This window comes from Battus philenor, unplaced genomic scaffold, assembly GCF_028537555.1.
Source record: "Battus philenor isolate CCGP_79_NKW_IND1 unplaced genomic scaffold, ilBatPhil1.0.hap1 SCAF_15, whole genome shotgun sequence".
NCBI lineage: Eukaryota > Metazoa > Arthropoda > Insecta > Lepidoptera > Papilionidae > Battus > Battus philenor.
In genome coordinates this window covers 99340-117523 of record NW_027181677.1, presented here as the reverse complement: position 1 = coordinate 117523, position 18184 = coordinate 99340, and the positions used below count along the sequence as shown (strand labels likewise).

Below are 18184 nucleotides of genomic sequence, written 5' to 3'. Positions count from 1 at the left end.
AAACATATAAGGAGCCGTATATGTGTTCTTGCTTGCAAATACAAACTGTTGTAAGCTTTCGTACTCAGCCCGGCATATGGTTAACAAAGAAGTACAGGCCGGTTGAAAACTATGAAAACTAGTGGTTGACGATCAAAAATAATAGCAAGCGCACGAAAAGGTCCTCGCTAGGGTGCGGTTAGAAAGTAAAATGACCCTTGATTTATTCTAAACTGGATGTTGTATAAGGGAGAGCCGAAAAGCGAGGCCGGGCTCGCGTCTCGTGCCAACTGGCCGCCTTCAGAAACAATCGCGCTAATAATTTAACAAGCGCGGCGCCCGGCGTCGCTCGCCGCCGCTTAATAACAGAATTGTTTACGTTGTTTTGTTAAGCACGCGCCCCACGTCCACGGGTGCGCGAGCTCGTTCCTTCGCTCCGAACATCTCAGCTCCTGTTCCGCCAGAGTGTCGTCTGCGCCTCGGGACGCAGCCGGTCGGCCACAGAGAGCAGCTCGGACCGGTGCGCGGGGTGCAGCGGGGATAGGGCAGTCGAGAATAAACCACGGTATTCAGTTATTGAAACTTTGTATTTTTTATAATTTCTACATTTTCTTTTTTTAATGTCTATCAAATAAATATCAATTATAAACAATTGATACAAGTTACTGTTAGCTCTGCATACGTCGACATTCAACTTTACGAGTAAAATGTTTTTTAGCATTTTTATGTTTTTTAGATGAAAGTGACCTCTAGGACTATGATATTGTGCGTTACAAACACTGGACCCTACGAACATTTAAATTTCCATCAAAAACTGTTAGTCTATAGCTGTACACGTCTTGTACGAATTACATCTGTCCGGCGGGCTCGCGCCGCACGCGCGGCCGACACTGCGCCCGCCGGCAATACGAAACATCTCTCTCTCTCTCCCACTGGACTACAATAACGCATCTCGGTGCGATAGAAAACAATCTTACAAAAAATTACATCTTTATATTAACTTAAATAACTTAATACTTGTTACAACTATAATAATATAATATAACCTGAGATCTTTGCAGTACTCGACGCTCTCGTCTCAACTCTACATTACAAAAGTAGTATCACAAACAAATGTACGGCCCGGCCGGGCCTGTCACACGGCGACTGAGATCACGGCGCGCGCCCGCCCGCCGCTCCGCCCGGTGGGCTCATCGACGGCTAGAGGAGGGCGGGCGGGCGGCCGCCTGGCTGCCGCCGTGCTTTACATGTATCACGCTGTGCTTTTCATCTTTTTAAAAAATATACAACAACCGGAGCGCGCGCCCCGCGCTGCTCACTCAGCCTGCCCGCGGAACAGCTTCTTCTTTTCTATCGTGAACTGGGGGCTTATGATGATGGTACCGCCTCGCGTCAGGTTTCTGCAAAGAGGAGAATGTAGTTAGCTCTGTTCGGCGGCACACCACTACGGCTGGAGAACAACGACGGAAGTAAAACTTACTTTAAGAACTGCGGTAACATGCTAGTCCAGTTGGTGGCGTCGTGCTCCAGGTGCAGATGAATCTCGTGCGTGGTAAGAGTGTTGGGGTCGATCTTAAAGGCGGCGAGGCGACGACCCGCTACGTCTACGATGACGGCGGCGCCCCGCGACCCGCACGGCTCGCCCTCGGCCAGCGCCAGCACCTGCCGCGCAGCCCGCGCCAGCAGCTCGCCCGGCACCAGCACCTCCGCCGCGGCCAGCGCACTAGCGCCCTTCGCCGCGCGCAGCTCACCCTCTAACCGCCGCGCCAACGCAGCCTCCGTGGGCACTGGCACCGCAGCCTCGCGCCACGCCGGCCCGCCCCACGCTGCAACAACAGATACACACGCTCACACATCGCTCTCCTAGTCTACTATACAGGGGCAACTAAAATCTTATGAGAAAGTGAAGGAGCTTTCACCGTGAGAGTCGGTTCGATTTAGACAAGTGCAAGTGGTGCGGGCCGAGGTCGCGGCGCCTCGCAACAACAGTGACGTCAGCCGGCCGTGACGGCCCGCCGGCAATCGATACCGGCACCCGCGCCGCCGCTGCGAGCCCGTGCGGCCGCGAGCCGGTGCGGCCGCGAGCCCGTGCGGACCGCGAGCGCACTCCGCATAGCAACACCAGGCGGCCGGTTAGAAAGCCGCCGCGACCGCCCGCCCGTCGATAGAAAGCGGCACTCACCTTTCTCACTCCCGAATCCGACTTTAAACTGGCTCGTGACCGGCAGCACCTCCATGTTCTCCAAATCTTTGCCCGTGCCGTACACCGCTGAAGCGCCCGAGCGTCGCGGGCCGGAACTTAAGCTAGCAAGGTATCACAAGAGCGCTTTGTACTGCGACATGCACCGCCGCCGCGGCCGGCTGCGTGCTGAGATCGGGAGCTCGGAGTCGTCCGTAGCTAACACGACCGCATCAGATCTGATCTCGTAACCGTAGGGCTTCGTGTCTCGCCCGCGGCTCTCCGTTCGACCCACCCGACTTTGTCGCTTTCCGTAACGGACTGCCGATATCTGGAAGAGTCTGCGTTTATATAGCAGGGCGGCGCGGGGAGTGCGCGGGGCGCGCGGCGGGGCCGCCGGCGGGCGCGGGGGCCCCGCGCGCCAGTCTTGCCGGTGCGTCGTCGGCGCTGCACGTGCGCGTCACGCTGGCCGCGGGCCGCGAACCGGCCGGCTTCTTTGTGTCGTTACAGTAGCAAGTTGCGTTTTCACCCCGGTACAAGTGAACGGCTTCGCAATATGGACGCGTTCTCCTCGCACCGTCTCGTGCCCTGCACCACGTTAGCCGGTCCCTCCGCCGTGTCTTTGTCTCGTTTGTCCTAGCTATCCGTGCGCCGGCGGACGATGTCCGTTACTTTACATAATAAGTTAGTGCCGAGTGGAAATGATCGGGCCGGCTTTGTCTTTGACCGCGCGCTCGCATGAGAGTACTTACGTAAGCGGCGGCGTGCCGCGGAGGATGTTCCCGTGTTGTGACGCCCTAACGATTCTGTTATTTTTCTATTTCGTGAGACCTGTATTGTAGACGGGGAATTGCAAAGAAAATGTCGATCGGTTCCTACGAGCGCCGCGCGCTGAGTCATCGCCGCTTTATGCTAATCCGTCGCGAACGCGAGCGGCCGGCACCGCGACAACCGCCGCTCCGTGGTCAATGCGAAAACAAATTTCTACATAACATTACATCATCCGGCTAATACAGGCCTGACACAATCAAATGACAAAAGATTACGCGGCGATATAATTCGATTGTACTGTTTACTTTGCCTGTTATGTTCCAAACAAAAATATGACGTTTGTAAAAAATCTTGGGCTCCGCGAAGTCCGGTCGGTGCCGGCGTACAGAGAACGAAGAAAGTAAGAAAAGTCAACAGCGGCCCGACGCCCCCGGCGCCGGCACCCGTTCGATCCAGTCGGGCGTAAACTTACGTGAAAAAAATCAATCTCATTTAATTTAATAAAATTTGGCCGCCAAACTTTTCCACCCAAACCATGATTGCACTTGTGGGACATTTGGATGTTTTTGTTATGTTCATTAAAAATGTATAAATAGTGCATGAGAAGGTTTGAATACAACACTTTGCAGATGTGGTTTTTACATTGAGCCGGCTCGCAGTCGACGTTCATGTTGTTAGAGACTACGAATAAAAGAAACGCAGAGAACTCGGTTTCCAAGTAATTTCATTAAAGTGATTTTAAAATGAATATGTATTTGCTGTGGAAATACCGTGATGAAATGGTGTTATTACCTTCTGTTGCTCACAAAATGCTTGGTTTTGTGAATTAAATTTAAGGTCTTTATAACTTCTGAACAGATTTTGTCGTAACGATTAACACTGGACCGTAGATACGTCTCTACCGGCGTTCCACGACATCTGGAATGTAGTTCGCGAGCCGCACCCCGCCGGCTTCCGAAACAATAACAAACATGCGATATCGACCCGCGTGACACCGGCACCTAATTACTTGTTAACCGTCAGTCAGCAAGAGGTAGCGTTCGCACAGCGCACGGAGCGAGGGCCCCGCGTTTGATTTCAGTTTCATCTAAAAGCATTCGAACGCCGGAGTTGACTCCCGGCTCGCGGAGGAGTCGTGTGTCGCCGCAGCTCGTCGCCCGGCCCGCGCCGACAGCTCCTGACAGGTCCCGACCTGTCCCCCGGGCCGCCGACGTCCGGGCCGGAGTGCCTAACGAGTGCACTCTCCCTAACAAAACAAAGGATCGGAGGACGGCCGGGCGAGAGGGTCAGTTACATCGGGGTGTAGTTTAAAAAGTTAACTTAAATATCGCACTCGGCACGACGGACCCGGTGCCTTTGCTCGCCGGCGGCGTTTAGTGTTCCGTCCGCTCGTTAGCAAATTTAAACCGGCTTTGTATCGAACCCCTCCTCCTCCCTTACCCCGCGGCACTGTTTTTCTAATCGATTACATAAGTGTGCGTACCGGTGCTGAGGGCCAACGCGTGCCTCGCGGCTGCCCACCGCTGGGCTCCCGCTAGTGACGCTAAATGTATTAATAATTTGTAACTTGTTCTGCGTCAAGAGTGTCTTTATTCCCGCAGAGATGTACGAGCAGCGCTCGCCGAGTTCGTCGATGTGGATACAACAGTAAAAAAGTGACGCCCGCGCAATCAATGTTACAGTTGAGTCGATGTATTCTGTGATTTTCAAATAAAACATTTTTGATGGTTTATTGCTGCCTTTCATTTTCTGAACCGTTCCTGAACACTTCCCAGTAACATTCTCTCGACGGTTGAATATATTTTGGTGTTCGTTAGGTGGCAGCCCGAGGAACAATATTACTCGATGAAGCATTGTACGACCCACTATCTTGATATTTAAATGGGAACATGTCGCGTACAGTGTGACACGACGACATCTTTAGTTGTTCCTTAAATTAAATTTATTCACTCGCATGTAGCTTGTACATGACCGCTCTTCGGTCGCAATCTCACCGAAACGGTAAAAATTTCAGTGCGCAGCGACGGGAGCTGTCGGATTGTTTTAAAGTGTACACGGTTTTGAAAATATTAGTTGGTGTTGGAACACGTCTCCGATGCTGGTGCGAGGTATACCGAGGCCAGCAATTTAATGGAAAGTAATGTTGGGTTGACATTTTATTTATTTTTAATCACCTCAGCTGTTACAGATAAATTATATAAAAATGCGTGACGAAATCAACAACTAATATTTAATTAAAAATCTTTAAGATGTAAAACGTTACGTGCTAATAAACTAAAAATTATGTCACTCTAATAACATGAAAAGCCACACAATCCAAATAAAGTCCCAAAGTACGCCAATACAGCACAGACATTACAAAGCATACATAAGTAATACTTAATGATCTACTCGGCGAGTGTTCAGAGCCACTCGACAGCAACCGCACACCGGTTGGCAGGACAAGCGAGCTGCGACCGGTGCGGCCACGGTCGGGTTTTGATCGCACGCGGAATATGCTCCGTGCCGGTCTCTGATGAGTTTATTTTTCAATTGTTCGGCGGTGTTGTAATGCACTGAACGCGACGTGCCCGACGTGCCGGACGCGCGTCGGGCACGTCGCTCACGCGCTGTTCACCGCTGGACTTTAACTTCGACGACTTGCTACGACAGAGTCCCACAAAAAGCATACAGCTCTCCCGCGCCGTCTCGACGCTGCGAACGAACAGTTGATTTTGTAATAAAGTGCTGTTCGACGTGTTTACGAGAACAAAATTTCAATTATTAATTTTCTTATGTAATTATTCAATAGTTTAAAAATACGATGTAAAGTATCAAGTTGGTTCGCGCTGTGAATGTGCCGTGCGAGCCGCGCTTGCTGTGCATTGCCTGCTGTGTTTAGGTAAATTACGAGTATGTTGCGTCATCGATCGAGTGAGCCACTCGATATCGAGTGCTCTCACTCGCCGTCCCCCCGGACGCGACGCGAGATTGACTCGACCTGTTACTAGGCGGACCGGGCGGGACACCCTCGCCCCGACCGCCGCGGCCTCCCAAATAATGACTCGCGCAGAGTGCACGCGGCGGCGGGGTGGCGCGGGGCGGGGAGAGAGAGGGGGGAGTAGGGTTGACTGACAATTTAATAATAACTGAAGGAACATTCATGTGCAGGGGGTCACACCGCCGCCAAATCATCACTTAGCTGCAAGTTGCATCGCACGTGTAAACAATATTGCCTATTTCTCTAATATATTCGACTTCTGGAATATTATGAACAAACGGTGGCCTTTTTGTTCAACTGACTTTTTTAGTTCTCTCAACCAACTCTTGCCGTCGATTTTGAAGAACACAACAGACCAAGAATAACAGTCTTATCAGAATAACTTGCAGTGTCCGACGTTTCAAATCGATGTTCCGGAATCTATTTCATGCGTTCGTGTACCGCCCGAAAGCAGCTACGATACCACGCCGCGCAGCCGAGGCGCTGGGCGCAGTCGGTGATCATTCGCGGCAACACTATCAGTTGCCGGTGAACACAGCCGCAGCGAACAGGGCGCGGTGATTACTAAAAGTTGTTGGGTCTGGCGAGGACAGCATTTACCTTAGTAATAAAAAACTGCATGGGGTTCCGGCGACGGGTGCTTCTTGCCGTGTCTTGTCCTGCGTTGCGTTCGTTTAATAATTTGCTTGTTGTTTATGTATCGTTCTACTCCGCACAACAACCTGTTATAACTTTGTTGCAGTCTCTAAAATTCATTAAAACGAAATCAAGGAAAATATACATATTTTTGGTATTATTCATAAAATAATTGTATTCTAAAAGCTCTCACCTACTCGAGCGGCGGTCCCCCAGCGTGCGACTACAAAAAAGGGGTTGCCGGCGACGCAGTCGAGCAGCTGATCGCTCCCCGTGCCCCCCGGCCCCCGGGCCCCCTCGCCGCCGCCGCGCCCCCCGGTCCGCCCGAGCGCGACCTTGGCGTCGGTATCCGCGCTCGTGTGTTCAAACGACACAAATATAAGAACAATATCGGCGGTCCCGCGGGCGCCGCACGAGTCGCGTCGCAAGTGCTGTTTAATTATTATTGAAGTGATAATACAAAATTAATTAACTATTAAACTAATCGCTACGATCACGTTCACTTATTGATTTCAAAGAATAATTTTAAAATATGAATCTGTATCGTACGAAATGTTTCGTAGGTATTGTGACAATCGCATGCTTGTAAGTTTTTTGTGGCACGAAATACAAAAACACTAACAAATCTCTCGGAGGGGGGACCACAGACGCGTCGAATTTCTTGCGACGTTTTTTCGGACAAGTGAATGTGAGCGTGGCAACCCAGCGCTGCAGGTAATGATGACAATCAGTCCAAGTAGGGCGCGTCCACAGCCTCCTCTATCTTCGATTACCTCCATTTCGATACCGCCGGACCGTTTCCTGCTTCCAGATTAGTCGGCCCGTACTTCTGGAAGGCTTCTTCTGAAAAAGAACTTTTGTAGATGACCGGAATACTTCCGACATCAGTTTTCTCTGTTCCTTCTACTGCGCGGTGTCGCGGTCCGTTCTCTTAAGCGATTTTTCTTTTTCTTCTCTTTAACAAAGTCGATGCAGTGGCATCAACTTTGTCTCGATCTTTCTTTCTTTTTTAAATAACTTTGAACGACTTCGAAGTTTCTTCCTTCGTTTCATATTCGAACTATGTAAATGTTATAATACGTTTGACGTAAATGTTATAATTACGATCGTTAACAAAAAACCAGCAGCTGCGCTTCTCTTTGCGGCGGTAGCAGCCGTGGTATTTGGATTCCCGTGTGGCAGCTTGAAGTGGTCTCTTGGGACCTTAAGGTTCTGGAGTGAAGAGCGGCATGAGCCATGCGCCTCCGGCGGAATGCTACGAATTGTAACTCTATTGTATGAAAGTACTTCTCTTTTTTCGTGGCCCGACTAAACACCTGGAGCTGCAGGTCGCCGAGCGCGCGACTAACTCCGCGACACATCATTTATGGCTGAGGCTGCGCGCCGGCGGGACGCGTGGCCTGCGCCGGGAGAAGGGCCAGACCCGTCTGTTATCATAAGCCGTCAAAGCCTTACTACTCGTTATGCCTATCACTGGCCAGATGTATATAATGTATTTTAATTCTGCAATTTATGTAATTACTTTTGTCATGTATATATTAGAAGCAGTCCGTTTAAATATTCGAGCGCATAGGATTTCCAGTCGCCTCTATCACTCGACGACCGCCGCTTATGCTTCTTGTGCTCATGACATACGATTTACTTTCTTTTGTTGCTTTGATGCACAATACTGAGTTAAATGAATGCTGTTTACACAAACTAAAGCAGAAGCAACGGCGCGGGTAGGCATGTCCGTCGAAGAGGCGCCGCTGCACGCACTTCGCACATCGCTCACGCGCTACGGAACGCGAACTTCATTTCACGCTGTCCCAGAAGCAGCGTCGAGCAATTCCCAGAAACCGCTTCGACCTTTAGGACGTCGAAGGAGGCGCGCGGTCGCCGGCGCCGGGCAGTTGTTGCAGCGACGTGCGCTGCGGCGGTGCAGAGGCAAGGCGCTGCGCACGCCGGCCTTCCGATGCGAACTTGCAGGTGTTAAAGACGGCGTTCACTTGAAGTTTTTTTGTTCGGAACTGCAGCCGCACGCAGCACGCCGCCCGCCGCACGCCGCCCGCGCGCCTCTCACGAGCGCCGGTAGTTTTCCGCGCTGACTCACGCGTGGAATTATCTCAACAGATAAAAAATAATTAAAACACCGCTTCCTACGAAAGTCAATTAGGAACAGTGAAGGAGTTATCCTTGTGTGAACGCATTGCAGATGTAGACCGCGTCTGCTCACTTTGACTTTAAACAACACTTTTAATGACAACATGTACTTTTAAAATTTATAACGGTCCGATTCGAAAAGATGTCCAATTGAGAAACTCTGCTGTAAACAATGCAATCCTTATCACGCCTAGCGGCCGCCAAGCCGCACCACTGTTTTGTAATCAACTTTTATTCATCTCCAATTAAAATTAACTCCCCAAAGCCAGAGGACGCAGAACAAAAACTAAACTTTGTCAGAGGTAAAATCGAAACTATTTCCGTTTGTAAAAGTAAAGAGAAATAGGATTTCATTTAAACACCGCTTCACGAAACGTTGAGGGAGCAGGTGAACATAGTTGATGCTCTTCGATTTTGTGTAAAAGATTAACGAAACCAAATAGTTGTCGCGCCTCAGACGGCTCGTACTCTACCAGGCACGACAGGAAACCTCATTCGAAAGGAGAAGTTTATCTTTAGTTCGGTCAAAATTCATCACCAAAAATTTAAAAAGATCAAAATTGTGTCTAGAAATCGCGTCATAAGCGACTCGCAACGGCACCGCCAGCACTGGAACCTAGGTAATTAAAGAGAACCGGAGGTGTGGCGCGGTGCCGCCGGGACAAGCACGTGCCCACGCTCGGCGGGTCGGGGCTGTGGTCGCAACACACGATGCGCCTCACTGTACGGCCCGGGCTCCAGCACGGCGACGCGCGCGCATCAGCGGCCGGCGGCACGGCGGGGCGCCGCGGTCGCCGCTAATAACCGCCGCGATTAATGTCAGTAATTGCCCTGCAAGTATCGCCGACGCCGAGCTTCTGGAGCCCGCCGCGCGCACCGCCGCGGCCCGTTCCCGCAATACCAATAAATATTACGCAAATACCTCTACCTACCACCTTCCTGGACGAAATTACAATTGTAATGAGAATTGTCATCACTAACAGACACAACCGAAGCCGTGCAGCAGCCCAAATACCATGAAATAAGAACGAAGATGATCATGAGAAATGAATCCGTTCTTGCGACTTGGTCACCCGACCACAGAATGTTGTCGCCGTCGACCCGGAAATACCTCGAGGCTTTATTTATGTGCAATGCGTATCGGCGAAGTTGAAGCCATTTCAGGAAGAGCTCAATTTGCCATCAAGTCCAATTCCATCGAATTAAACTTTCTTGACATTTCTTCAATATATAAATAGTCGCATTTGGAGGACCCCGATATGAGACCGAATGCCGGCTAGGCAAAAAGATAGAGGAGGCAACACTTGCCTCCATTGTAATGGAAAAGGATGAAAGAGAGTGCGTCCTCAAACTCTTTAGGAAAGTTGCACAATACGCAATAGACGGGAACAAAACATAGGTGAATAAAGTTATTGAAATAGATTCATAGACATTAAAAAAAAACCAATTGTAAAATAAATCCGTGATAAAATTGATGTACACGAGAAAATAATTAAGCCAATTAAAACTGTGATACTGTAATATAAATGGATAACTGAAGTGTTTGAGGATGTACGAAAGGAATGGAATGATTGAGAATGTAGGATGAAATTGTTGAATGATAGAAGGAGGAAAAAGATATTGCGTACTATGGAAGGCGAGAACGAAAATAAAAATTCTTGTAAAAAAAACTTATTATTAAGAAATACAAAACCCTGTTCCCAATTAAATAGGGAGTGAAGGAGAGGTCCCCAATAGCGAGGGCCATAAAACAATTGTTAATTATTCAATTAAACAAATGGTTAGAAATTTGTACCGCTGTCCCCGCAACGTCCACAGCGCCCGGCCACGTTCCTGTCCGACTCGAACAAACATAGAGAAGCGCAACGCGACCTTCCGCCGCCCGAGGATGCGCCTCAACCCGAGCTTAGCCCGAGAATCGAGGATGTGCTCGTACAAATGTCCTGTTCTCGCACCGGGGATACTTCTTGCGGAGAGCATTAGTTTCTGATGATTAGTTCATGTAGCACATACATTGAGGATTTTTTGTTGGCGCCGTTTGAAACATGACCAGCGGCATTGTTTAGAAATTCTCAGCGCCTGTCGCACGGGGTCGCAGCCGGGGCCGCACGGCGCCCTTAAATATATTTGATTGCTCGATCGAGCGTAATCAAAGACACGAACACTGTATCAGCTTTGTATGTTCGCTTATCTGATACCGCGCGATATGATCTGAACGAAAACAAGTCGGTTGTTCCGTGGACGCGGTTAGCAGCCTGCTGTCGCTCGATAGCGCGCGAGTGTGAGGTCACCGCTCGCTGTTTATTTCAGTAAATGTCTACGTCGCATGCGACGGCAGCGCGACGCTGGCGCACCGGTGCACCCGCTCGAGCTTCGCCAGCTTTTAATCATTTATTTTCATAATTTCTTAGCTGTCACCTGGGGACGGTGGAAACTTCTATGAGATTATTCGGGTATCAATGTGTCGACGTTCAGGCTCTGCGCGCATCAGGGTTTAGCGACTCAGTACCATCAGCAGAACCGATGGACGCCGCGGTTACGCGTCAACTAGTCGCATAAGTTCTGCACTTGGAACTTAAACTACGACTATTTATAGACAGTACGAGGAATTGCCTCAAGTACTCGTACTCCGTGGCCAGGCCACAGAACGCACTTGCCCGGCAGCAGGCGCCGCGCGTGGCCCCAGGCGATGGCGGGAGCGATGTGACGGCAGCGACCGTCCCGCTCGCACTAATTGCCGCGCACAATGCGTGATTACGGCGGCTCCCGCGGTACCATTTTCTTTTCTCTAATGTGAGGCTTATTAGGCGTGTTTTCAGGTCGGGATGGCGGCTCAAGCTGATTATTACGTGTGTTCACTTCGCTCGTGTGGCGCAAACGTCTCGCGGTGAAAGGTGCTGGTGGCCGTGCGGATGAGGAACCAAGCCAACAGTTCCTATAAATGTAAACGTCAAAAGCCCTGCCGTTAATGTAGCTTTAAATATCTCGTGGGAGAAGGACCTGTCCTTGTAAGTTCTCGTTCTGACGGTACGCTTGGCTTCTGGGTAATATACTCCTCGTGTCTTTTTTTTTGGGAGGTAAGGCTTAGATTTGTCTCTCCTGCAGCACAGCACACTCTACTGCTGAGCGACGATGAAGATGCATTGAAGATGTTTTATTCGGTATAATCTAAACTCCATGATTCCAATTACTGGTCTGACGGAAACTCAGACCAGCTTTTCTAGTTCGGCAAGCCTATGGTGAAAAACGCGTTGGCCAGAAACCGCAGCACGTCGCATCCTGGCTGGGGTATGGCGCCGACTCCTGTAGGGCCAAGGGCCTGTAATGTTGCATTGAGGACTAGATTGAGAGATAAAAGTGAAAATGTAAATGAGTTTATATATAAACGAAATTGTAGCTACACAAGACGAAGGATATATAAAGTTAGTAAAAATATATTATAGGTAGCCAATGGCAATACCCAACTATGACAGATGCTATCCGTATCCAGGCTATGGATGCACAAATACGTAACAATGTTAAAGTTAGGTAAGTTTAGTAAATAAGGGAAGAATGTCAAAACTTAAGTTAAATTATATACTCGTAATAGTGCTTCCCAGCTCAAGCGTTGTAGATGTAAGTTAGGATAGCAATTACAGGCGTGCGAGTCACGCGCGAGGCGAAACGTCTCCGGCGGTCAGCGGTGGAGGCCTAAACGAGCGTCGCCTCAATAGAGCAAACTGTGCACAGAGGCAAGCGTGCGACGGCGCTCCCTGACATAAAACAACGAAATCACTGACGAAACGAACACAACGAAACCCATCTCCGCCGGACTCGAGTGCGAGCGCGGCCTGCCGCAGTTCGAAGGTGCAGCCGCAGGCCAGCAGCACGTGCCAGCAGGGCCACGCGTGGGATGTCTTACTTGTCCACTCTTAACATTTCGGATCTAGGCATGCCTAATGACGCGGATGCGATACCGACTGTTTTAAAGTGTAACGTTGTATTGCAACCAGATACAGTACACGCGCTCAAAAGTCACTCTGAGGCCACGGGCGACGCCTGCGCCGGGCGCGCGCTGCAGCCGCCCGGCGCACTCGACCGATAACTGCTGACAAGTGTCCCGCAGCGACGACACTGCGAGCAGCTGCTGCCTGTTCACGTGCGACTGTTTTATCTTCTACAACTGGCGACGCGCATTAGCCCAATTTCATACACTCGTTGTTACGTTAGAAATAGTGACGGAGCCGTTTGACATTGTACTTCGCCCCGGATGAAGCGTTCTCTGACCGCGTGCACGCGTGCGTCAAAGCACACCGGTACAGAGGGACTTGCACCAACGGCAATGTCGTCTCAAATACCATTGTCGACAAGGGCGACTTTGTTGAGATTTATTCGGTACAAACCAACAGACACGAGCTTCGGGCTCCAATGCGACAAAGTTCCTGCGTGCTCAAGAAGGCCCGCTCGGCACGACGAGCTCGACGAGTTGAAATACTTCAGAATACCTTACAAACAAGAACAAACACCTCTTTTTTACGGACAACAAGATATTGTCTTCTTGCAATCGATAAGCTGCGTGACCGCGCGAGTAGCACGCGTCGTGTTGTCTGAACCTTAATCGTCCGTCGGGTAGCTCCGACCATCACGCAGCCCGTTGTCCGAGTACACACAAGCGCGGCGGCTACCTCTAAACGCGCATTCATCCGACACACACCCCCGTATACACGCACACATAAGATGTGCGTAGCGACGCAAACCTCGGATTCCTCGCACGTCCGGAGCCGAAGATCGAAAGGTACTTGGTATTCCCTGGCCTCCCGCGCTGCGCCGCCGAAACAAATCACATTCGCTTTCTTGCGCGCGGTTTGTACGGAAAAACAAGAGCTCTGCAACAAAATGTTGCAGAACATTGACCCGGTGATAAGATGAACTCCTTGCTCGTAACACCGCAGCGCACCGCAGCTGAACGAAAGACTTGCGCGAGACGGTATCACGCGGAAATTGTTACGGGACAGCGAGCCTCGTTAGAAGCGGGCAGAAGGCATCGACACCTGCCGGAGTGCCCGTGACGACTTCTTATAGCTTCCCGAAACCTGTTTCATTCGCCTTCCACGGCAAGCGGTATTAGTCACAGGGCGCTCTTCATTGTATCAACTGGCAGCCGTGATTAAGCGAAATAGTTAACGCTGAAAGCAGAGCACAGACGCCGCGCGGGAATAAGGCATCGCCGTCGCCGCGCGACTACCGCAGCGCTTTGGGCAAGAACTTGCACAACGTCCGCGTGGGCCAGCTGAATTTAAATCCGGTTTCGAGTGATCATCGAGACATGTGCGGGAGAGCACCACGATTGATCCGGAGTAGACAATGACGGGCGTGACTGAATGAATGCTTTGCTCTGTAAAGTCAGAAGCGGATCTTTAAACGTACGGTCCGCTCCTGACGTTCCGTCGTCGCGTTACCCAGCTCGCAGGACGACCCCGCCGCGGCCCTCGCCGGCGACGCGCGCGCCACTCCGCGCCTCCGCCTCCGATTACCTCGAAAGCGAAAAGTTACACAGAATTCGCTCTCATATTTTATAATGAAGTTGAAATATGAATTAATGTGTCATAATGGTCAACCGAACAGAACCACCTCTCAGCAAAATTTTCCGTGCGGGTGGTGTTGTGTGGCGACGGGCCGCGGCCTGATGCAATCCCGGCGGCGGTTGCGAGCCGCCGCACCGGAACTGACGCAACGGTCAGCGCAGCGCGGGTGCGGATCGACAGCGAGAAGATTTTATTAAAAGCATAAGCACAGCAGCCCCGGCAGGAGGTTCCATTCGTTCCACGAGGCGCGCTCGTCGACTGCAAATGGACTTTGAAATATTAATTTTTATAAGCAATAAAATTTTACAACTGTTGCCTAACGAAGACTTAGTCATACCGGTGTAACTCGGCAGTGAATCAGCGCACGCGCGGCCTGGACGCGGCGGCGAAGTGACTCACTGTCGCCACGGGCCGCGCGGCGCTGGCCGACACTGCCGCCGTACACCAGTTGTTGCAAAGCAAAAGTAATGCGTGCCAATGACTGCAGACGCCGGTCGGCCTGCTTGTGCACAGAGTTCCTGTTTTTCATAATTTCTTTTGCTCTTAAGTGAGAAGATACATTTATAACAAAATAAGAGAAACACAAACAACAGGCCACGGTTCCGTCTGCCGACGCATTACCGGCACTCGGGCGTCACGTCGCCGCGCGCCTTCGGCCGCATCCGCGAGGTATGCGTGAATGGCCCGCTCTCAAACAAACACTATTCCAAGAAGAATGGCCGACGAACCCCATCGCCAGCGCGCTGCCTGCTGTGCAAGTTTGTTTAACAAAGCGCGCCAAGTCTTACGTCGCTGCGCACTTTTAAAATCTGTACGCAGCCCCGCGCGCCGCTGCTAATTATTTAACTTTTTGTCACTGCTGCAGACTGCTGTCCAAGATGCGTGTGCAGACTCCGCGCGCGCGGAGTAGCAGGACGCCGGGTTACTTTGTGAGCCGCGCGCGGGCCGCTGCGTGCTACAATTTCAATGGATTGGGAGCTCATAGATCGCTCAGGCGGACGTTGCACGAAGCGAATTAAATTAAAGGCCCCTACGAGGGGACTTCCCCCCGGACTATCACTCGTCCATAATACCCGTTTAGTATTCCTACTGGACTGAACCTCAACTTGGTCGGTAGCTCACACTGACGGAAGATACTCCAGCAACGCTTCCATCCAGAAGCATCGAACAATTGCAAGCACTCGACTCGCGTGCACGCGCCTCATTTGTAGGAACGGAGCGCGCGTCGTCACGCAATAAATTTTAATCCAAAACCATACTTTGAAAATGTTTCATAAGTACCAGGTAATGGAATCACGATCGCACTAAATGCCTTATCGGCTGCAAGTTCTCAAAGCCGTATCTTATCGGCCCGGCCTTATCGCAGAGCGACAGCGCGCTTCCCGTGCGCCCGCGGAGCCGCGGCAGACGTGGCGGCACTGTACCGCCCCGCCGGCCGGGACAGTGCAGGGGACACGGGTACATGTTCTAGGCAGACCTTGGAAATACTTTTTAGGGGGTATTTTTGATAAACAGGGGCTCTCTGAACACTATTGCACGAGACGACATACGGCTTCAGAGTGCGGTCGGTGGGCGTGTAATTCTCATGTGCGATCGTTTCGCGTCGCTTCGCATTCATCGTGAATTGATTGATTTGTTTTACTCATGGCTCGCCTTGCCTCGCTAAAGACCTAATTCACATTTTCTAGTATTAACAACAGAATTTGTTTAGAAGCAGTCGCCTTGGAGATTCACCGCACCCATCGTCGCAGCCGAAAGCCGCTTAAGATTACCGAATAATTCTACGAATACGTCTACGAATAACAATTTTTTAAGTTTTGTAGCTGTTGTAATATCGAATAGTCATTGCGCTAGAAACAAGTAAACCGGTAAGGTTATGTGCTGTGCGCCGCTGCGGGCTGCGGGAGGTGACGCAGCGCTGCGGGGTGCGCGAGGAGGCGCAGCGCTGCGGGGTGCGGGCGTGCGCAGCGTACGTGACGGCCGTCAGAGCGCAGCTAAGCAGCCGGCGGAGCCAGCGATGGGGCTGCTCGTCACGGATGTAATATTTTCTTACAAAACAAACCTTACTGCGTTGTCAATAAAAACTACAAAATTGATTAAGACTCATGACATCTATTTGCATCGTAAAAGTGACTTTGTTGCGTCACCATACGGTCCATTATCAATTGTTGCGAATGTAACGAGCGGCTGAACACGTTCGCACACTTTTTAAATATCATAATAAGCGCCTGTCAACAGCTCGGACGGGTTGCACGGCATAAGTGTCCGCGGCCTTGCGATCCGCGCAGAGTGCCGCGGCTGATGAGGAATCTTGTTTTTATGGAAAACTAACTGAAGGCGTCCTCGACCAACATTGTTTGTTTAACAAATATGATATCCTCACAGTACCGTATTGTCCAATATCACGGAAAGCATACAGCAGTGTAGAGCAATTGGAAACTTTTGTAAAAACGGCGACACGGGGAGCCCGCGGCGCGCCCGTGTGTGTCGGGCGGCGAATAACAACAAGCGAGAAAAATTCAAGTCGTTCCTTGACACGGCCCGAGACTGGCCAAGTCATGAGCCCTACTGCAGACACCTGTACACCCGCGCTGCTGCCAAGCCGCGGCCGAGCCCGGAGCACGGAGCGCGCCGGCTAAACTACAATTTCAAAGTTGGCGGCGCCGCACCTAGTTCTCAAGCCGTAAATTAAAGAAATGGAAATAAAGTCTATGTGACATTTCTATCGCGACACAAAGTACTTCCTTCCACTCGTGTGCAGCGGCGTGACGGGGGATGAGGCGGGGGTGGGTGTTCAGATACATAAATAGCATTACACCGATAAAAATGTATCGTTCAATTTCTTCTTCACATTCGTCTCGAGGCACGAGCGTTCTCACGGAAAGAAAAAAGAGCAAAATTACGAGTTAACTAAAGACCCTGCCGAACGCACCACGCTGCGAATTAAAACACCGCATCTTGGTGTCAAACATTAGACGGCACTTGTAACCAATAAAATTTTTTTCATGAGCAATCGTCGTTCGTTACAAAAATATTGAATCAGTAAACAAACCTCAAGGATGCGTTTTTTTTCTACTGCAACGCGACAGGATAAAGGCAGCGAGGTACGAAAAATGATGTGCGTGTTAAATGGACACATTGCCAAAATTCTGAAAACCAGAAAAAGATTTTTGGATTTAAAAATGCAATCCGATGGCGAAGACAGGCGCGGCGCACGGGCGCGGCGTGTCGCGCTGCACGTAGGCACGCCGCGGCCGCGCCGCTTCGCGGAATAATTAATAGCGATCATTCGCAAGGCCCGCTGCGCTGCGCAGCCGAAGAGGAAAGTCTCGCGGAGAGAAATGGCCGCGTGAACTTTCAATATCGTTGCTTGCGCCGCGTCGCAATCTGGATAAAACCGAAGTAACTTCTAGATCGAACATGCGCAGCGGGCACGCGCACGCCGCGCTGCACTTTATTAACTCGTACTTTACTTCTGATAAGTTTATACCGAACCTGTATTTACCTAAAAATACAGAACTGCCATTGTCGGGAGGTCTCGTTTACAAAAGGAATGTGTCTGCTTTTCCTGTGGCACACTTGACCTCTACGTACGTTTCAAAATATTTTGAATGTTTGCATCTTGTACGGCTCGCAGTAAAAGTGTTACGTTTTTCTCTATCTCTGTATACGTGGGGGTGATTGATTGTCAGAGTAAAGGCTTTAAAGGGCTTTACGTATTGCAACTCGTTTTTCTGCAAAATTATTGAAAACTTTTACGTCTATTCTCAATCGGATGATTCTTTAATTTTACAATATTCACAGTAAAGTCATCAGTTTGAAACATGTTATATTAGTTTATTTTTTCTATAAGGAGGCAACAGGCAAAGTCCCGAGAGCATAACATCTGCACAGACAATGCACAACTATTAATTATGGTCTGTAGAAATCCAA

At 50.4% G+C, this 18184-nt stretch overlaps 1 protein-coding gene across 1 annotated transcript; it reads right to left on the bottom strand.

Annotated features, from left to right (window-relative positions):
* Positions 1 to 586: 586 nt before the first annotated feature.
* Positions 587 to 2503, bottom strand: LOC137918746 (protein charybde-like). Its single transcript, XM_068761635.1, has 3 exons — positions 2162 to 2503; positions 1460 to 1805; positions 587 to 1379 (listed from the first exon to the last, which is right to left on the bottom strand). The coding sequence occupies exons 1-3, from the start codon at positions 2214 to 2216 to the stop codon at positions 1295 to 1297; spliced, it is 486 nt and encodes a 161-aa protein (XP_068617736.1). The 5' UTR covers positions 2217 to 2503; the 3' UTR covers positions 587 to 1294.
* Positions 2504 to 18184: the final 15681 nt, after the last annotated feature.